This window comes from Condylura cristata, unplaced genomic scaffold, assembly GCF_000260355.1.
Source record: "Condylura cristata isolate star-nosed mole 26May11 unplaced genomic scaffold, ConCri1.0 scaffold00023, whole genome shotgun sequence".
Classification (NCBI taxonomy): domain Eukaryota; kingdom Metazoa; phylum Chordata; class Mammalia; order Eulipotyphla; family Talpidae; genus Condylura; species Condylura cristata.
Window position 1 is genome coordinate 18,953,943 of NW_004567124.1, and position 6,693 is coordinate 18,960,635.

General features: G+C 37.2%; 1 protein-coding gene across 3 annotated transcripts in view; it reads left to right on the top strand.

Moving 5' to 3' along the window:
- ATP8B4 (ATPase, class I, type 8B, member 4) overlaps positions 1-6,693 on the top strand; it is a 223,415-nt gene that overhangs the window by 103,884 nt on the left and 112,838 nt on the right. For all 3 annotated transcript variants that reach the window (XM_012728821.1, XM_012728823.1, XM_012728824.1), the window contains exon 8: positions 4,762-4,832. In XM_012728821.1, the coding sequence (XP_012584275.1) occupies positions 4,762-4,832 (71 nt within the window). The remainder of the gene's footprint in view (positions 1-4,761; positions 4,833-6,693) is intronic.

Here is a 6,693-nt window from a genome sequence, read left to right on the forward strand (position 1 = left end):
CATTATGGACAGATCTTCCCAACCATTATGGAGACAATATCCCAATATTCTTTCATCATTGTGGTATTGGTTTTTTAAACACCAACAAAGCAAAACAAAACAAGAAAACAAAGCAAACTGCTTTCTGTTTCTCATAGTTGTATTCCATTGCTTTTGTAGCCATTCCAGGAAAGAGTTTTGGCATCAGAGTTCTAATTCAGCTCTGCTCTTTGAGCTCCATATGGCCATGAGTATGGCTTTCAGTCTCTCAGAATCTTGGTTCTTCAATTCAATATGATAAACCTCTCAACATGACTTTGTGAAGCTGTGGGCAATGTTAGTTATCTCATTTACTACTTGTGGGACCAGAGATGAGCTTCCTAGGTTTCTTATCCACACAATGGTTAGTATCCCTCCTCAGGGGTTGTGGGGAGAATAAAGTAACATAATTATGAAAAAAAGTTTTTTAATGAGCCCTTAAAATAATTATACAGTTTTGAGGTGTTATCATGACTTGAGGGTTTGTTTAATTTACTTTTTTTTTTTAAATTCAACAAACATTAATTAAGCTTGAGAATAGTGTCCTTGGCTCTTATGATTCAGATGTGCTCAGTGGGCTCTGTTCAAGTTTCATGTTAACTGGAGTATTTGTTTCAGGCAATGCCCTGGGCTTTGTGTTGTTAGTGGAAGGTTGGGGAAAGGGCTGGGAAACACTGTGTCATGGAGAACATAGTTGAGACTTTCTGGACAGAGCATAGGGATAAAGGTGCCAATAACTGACAGAGGAGTATAAATGGGGTATGAGGAAGATGGTTCTGGCTGGATCTGTTTGCCTGGCCTGAGTTCTGTTAATCACTCTTTCCCTTCTTTGTTCTCTGCTCCTCCTAATGTCTCTGCTATCCATTCATCCTGAACTTTCCATAAGGTCCTTTCCTAACTATCAACCCTGTGTTCTCTCTCTTTCTCATACTCCTTCTATAGCATTTTGTTTTTATATACCTTTACAATACTATAAAGTTCTTGGGAAAAAGATTTTTACTCTTTCCTGGCAGTATATGCCTTAGATTAGATGCCAGAAACTCCACTTATTAGGCAGTCTTAAGCAAGTTACTGAAACTCTCTGGGCCTTTCACTTTGCTCATCTGTTAAGGAGATAACAATAAGACTGACATTACAGGGATTCTGTGAATGTTAAATCTAATATTGCATGCAATACCTCAGGATAGTGTCAGACAAAGTAAACATAAATATTAATGATCGGTATTATAAAAATATGCAGCTCCAATCCCAGTTTCTGGGTTGAGTACAAACTGTGTCCTCTGAGACCCAGTAAGGGAATCAGCTTGGGAAAACTTGATCTGAGACTCACAGAATTATGGGGTTGGTGGGGTCCTAAGGCCTCTTACAAGTTGTTCCTCCAGAATCTCTGATAAAAGGGTGATCAGGGACTAACGGGGCTGTTTCTGTAGTTTTCTTGCCCTTTTTTTCAGAATTATTACCAAGTATACCTGCTTATGGGTGGGTGGGGGGGTGCTGCATGATGATGAGTAGACTGGCCACTTCTTCTGCAGGATTTCCCTGCTGGTGCTACCTCTTTATGCTTCATTCTCAACTGTAGTGAACTAAAAAGCTTCTAAGGGAAGAGTAAGCAAAATGAAAAAACCAAGGCTTGATGGTGGGACTAGGAGAGCAAAGGATGAATGAGAGGAGGCAGGACAGAAATCAGAGTGTGGGAAAACAGGAAGAAGGTTCATAGGACATCAGGGATAAAGGTGATGTGGAGGGGACAGGAAGAGTCTGGAAAGGTCGGAGATAGGAAGGTGGGTATTTCAGGTTCCCAGGGGTAGGAAGATCAGGAAGGGTGAGCCCACAACTCAATGAGGCTTGTGATTCTCTCTTCCATCTCTTGGATGGAGTCACTCCTCAAAGGAGAGCCCAGTGTGGGGGCTGTGGTCAAGTCCTGAGTCAGTTGTGCAGTGGAGTCCTCCCCTTGCTGGCCAGAAATATGTAAGTGCCTAATAAATAGCAACAGGGCATTGTTCTTACTATGCAGAGTGTAGAGAAAAAACAACACTAGGCACTGGTAGAAAGAGGTATCTTTACACTTAATATATAGCACAACACAACCTTATAAGAATTAGAGAATTCTGAATTTCATTTAAAATGATCCTTTCAAGGTCAAAGGAAGAGACACAAAAAGCATGATATTTGTTGCTAACATATTCATTAAGACTGAAATGTGAGCAATAAAAACAAGGTGAATTTTCAAAAACATCTGTTTCCTCTTTAAAATCAAGATGGGGCATTTGGGGTTTCATCTGAACAATTACTTCATTTAAGGCCACTAGTGCTTTGTTAATTTTCTGTCTGGAAGATCAAGCTATTGACATCAGAGATTCCCTACTATTATATATTGCTATCAATTCTCCCTTTAGGTCATTAATAATTGTTTTATATATTTAGGTACACATGCTGGATGTATAAATATTCATAGCTGATATATTTCTTAATGGATGGACCCCTTGATCAATATATAGTATCTATCAGTTTTTGGTTGATAGTCTAATTTATCATGTGTGAAAATAGCAGTTCTTGAAATACCTCATTGCAACGTTTTACTAGGAGTCAGTCTATGTTTGTTTTCAGGTCGTGTGAGTCTCTGGCACGTATAACTTAGACACCTCTTAACTTTTTTTTTTTTAAAGATTTATTTATTTGTACATATAGAACTGGGGTACAGGCCAGAGGCTCAGGGGTGGCGAGAGGCTTCAGAGACAGAGTGGGGAGCAGAACAGGCAGATCGACGAAGTACACTGCTGAGAGGAGCAGCGGGCATGTCAGGAGAGGTCTGCCACGCCATGTGGTCACCTCCGGGGCGTGCGGGGGGATCGAACTCATGTGGAAGTGGCTTTAGCTTCTCAGTGCAGTGCTTTAACCCGCTGCGCCACCAGGGAGGGCCGACACCTCTTAACTTTTTAATTCATCCAGCCACTTGGTGGTGTTTGATTGGCAAGTTCAGACCTTTCACATTGAGGGTGACTTTGATATTTTGTTTTTGTCTCATAGTAGTCTTGTTTATGTTTATTGTTATGCATTAGTAGTTATCACTTTGCTCAAAATTTTGTTTTGTGTTCTTTTGCTTAGGGGGGAGGCTTAGTTTCTCCATTATATTGAATGATCATTTTGTAGGGTAAAATATTCTTTTCTTTTTAAGATTTATTTAAGCATACAAGAACTGAGGTACAGGTTGAGGTACAAGGGGAGAGAGAATTAACCAGAGAGAGAGTGGGGAGCAGAACAGGCAGATTTACTGAAGTGCAGTGCTGAGGGGAGCAGCGAGCAAGACAGGAGAGATCTGCTGTGCCATGTGGGCCAGCTCTGGTTGAAATCGTACTGCAGTGGCTGTGGATAGCTTCATAGTGCTGTGATCTAACCCTTTGAGCCATCAGGGAGACCCTCTGTAGGGTAAAATATTCTTGCTGGATAGCTTTTATCCTTCAGCGTTATGGGACAATTTAGAATGGGACAACTGCGATATATTAAAAAAATAAAGATAAGAAAATCTTAGAAATCTGGAATGCCAATCACATATTCAGATATATTTAGAAATTGTTAGGCTAATGGATCAAAATAAATTGCTAATATTTTAGTGATCTTGACATTCAAGTCCTTCAGAATTTCTTGAAACCCTTATTTTAATATAAATTCTGAAATTTGAAGTAAATGATTTTCTGACAGAGAAAGCTACCACAATTCAAAAATTGGATTATGATAGGTGATTTCCAAAGCTGAAGTAGTTAAAGAGAATGATTTCTCTGTGTCGGAGATATTAACTGATCTGAGTGTTTTCTCTTATCTCTCATGATGCTGTGTATTCGAGCTTATTCCCTCTTTAACTTCTGTTTTATTTTCCTATTTCTCTTTCCTTACATTCCACCATTTTTCTTATGTATCTTTTAAACTTTGTTTTCCTTGAACTTCTCTTACTTTCTGAAGTTTCTTTGTCTTTCACTTTTTCTGCTGTTTTCATTTTCCTCCCTTGACTTCACTGTGTTTTGCTCATCTCCTTTCCCTGTTCCTGGCTTTTCACCAACACTGTTAGTGTGCATATAAATATTTGTAGTTATGGTCTTTATTAGGGAGTGCTTTATATTTCCATCAGTAATTCTCACAACAAGAAAATTGAATTTTACGTATTTCTTGTAAAAATGTATATGACACGGTTATTAACTTTGGGACTAACCTCTGCCTCTACTTGTGTTTTGATGGTCACAAGGGCTGCACAGCAGGAACAAGGAAAGAGAAGGAGCACGGGGTTCATGACAGATGGTGGCGAGGGGGATGGGATTTCACCTCTGGTTTACTTTCTAAGGTCCCTCTGGCTTATCAGTAATGGAGGGGTGATATGATATGGAAGGCTTTCGCCCATTTTTGCCTCTCAAGTATTCCTTTTTTTTTTGCATATATTTAAAAAATTTTATAGTAGCTTATTTTTACATATTTTTGAGTATTCTTTTTTTGCATATATTTTAAAAAATTTATAGTAGTTTATCTTTACATATTTTTATGCATTTTTCCATCTCAGTTGCAATCCCCTTGGGCTTCCCATCACCAAATCATCCATGTACCATCACCACAGTCCAGTGCATTTCTCTCCTCCCACTGTTTTTGATCCCATTCCCCACTCCACCCCCACAAAATGTCTCTGGTATATTTTCTCGCCTGTTCCATTATATTCCTGCTATGACCTCTCAAGTATTCTTAATATGCTTTTTTAAATAGGCTGATCTGCTTCTACTGTCAAGTAGTGAGCCACATGGCCTCTGTTATATTGAAACTGCTGAGCTCGACGGGTAAGTTATTAAAGTTCAATAATTAGTTGAATTGACTTAATTTATTCAAGAGTAATCACTTTAGAAATAGGACTTAGCTTAAACCTTAAATCTTATGTTTCACTTTATTTTCTCAGAAAAAATGACTCTAAATTGCAAGTTTCTTTGTTGATGACTTAGCAGATATTTTGAAAAGTCTGTCTTTTCTCTTGAATTTATTTTCTCTTAGAAAAAGTGAGTTAAGCATGTATATGTGAACAGTTTTACAAGGAACTCTTTACTGAGATTTTTTAGAGTCAGCCCTCCCTCCTCCCTTCTTTCTTTCCTTCCTTCCTCTCTCCTCCTTTCCTCCCTCCCTCCCTCTTTCCCTTCCTCCCTTCCCCCTTCCTTCCTTTTCAGATGATTCTCTAAAGAAAATGAGAGGAGTATCCATCAGGAGTTCTGAGGAAAGAAGCACTGATGTTTCTTTACAAGGCAACCTTTGGAACAGAAACAAATCAAGTATCAGAGAGAAGAGAGAAATAGAAGATAATTTTTGATAGTTTTGACTTTCATGTTGCTTTAGTATAGCCACAGGACAGTTCTATTTTCAAGGATTTTATTCTTTTCATAAAAATATTTATACTTTATAATGCTTATACTTTAAAAATACTAAACATGTTGTTTAGATGAATTTTATCATTAAACCTCACATAGGTACTATGTAAGTCCCATTTTACAAAACAGAAGACCAGGATTAGAGAGACTGAGTAATTTGTCCACCAATTCTTAAGTTTGATTTTGTAATCCTATCCCTGGCTTGAACAGAAGCTAAAATAGTATTGAGAGAGAAATTTGTAGACTTCAATTCATATACATCAAAAGAAACAATATTTCAAATAAATAATCTAATACTCTATCTCAAGAACCTAGAAAATAAGCACAAAACATACAAAACCAGCAGAAGGAAGGATATAACATCAAGAAGAGCAGAAATCAATGAATTTGCAATGAAACAAAGAGATGATTCTTTAAAACATTAATAAAATTGGCCAAGCTTTAGGAAGACTGCCAAAAAAGGGAAAGAAACACACATTTGCAATCGTGAATGAACCAGGGAATATGACTATAGATCCTAGAGATTACAGAAGGATAAGAGGGCGGTACTGTAACAACTGTAGACAGAAAAAATTAGCAAAATAGATGAAATGGATCCCTTTGCTGAGAAACAGTCACAACTCACCAAATATAAAGTAGATAATGTTAATGTCCTCATAGATATTAAAAAAATTGAATTCAGGTGTAAAGCATACAATAATGATACCTTCAGAGAAAAAAAATCTTTGAGACATTGAGCTAACTAAGAATTGACACAAGAAGCACCACCTATAAAGGAAAACTTTAGTAAGTTGGACTTCATAAAATTGGAAAATTCATAAATTAGAAAATTCTACAGTGAAACAAAAAATTCAGATGGAAAATTGGCAAGTGACATGAGCAGACATTTTACCAAAGAGGATGGATATAGCTAGCAAATAAACATATGAAAAGATGTTCGGCATGATTACTCATTACAGAAATTAAAATGGAAACCACAATGAAATATCACTATTAACCTATCAGAATGACTAAAATAAAAGATTGTGACAAGTCCAAATGCATACAAGGATGTGGAGAAGTACGATCACTTACACCGTTATTGATGGGGAAGTAAAATGCTACAGTGACCCTGGAAATAAGGTAGCAATTTCTAAAAAACTAAACAGACAGCTATCTTATAACCCAGCAATTTTATTTCTAAATGCTGATCCCACAGTAGTGAAAGATTATATTTACTATATCTATCTATCTATCTATCTATCTATCTATCTATCTATCTATCTATCTATCTATCTATCTATCT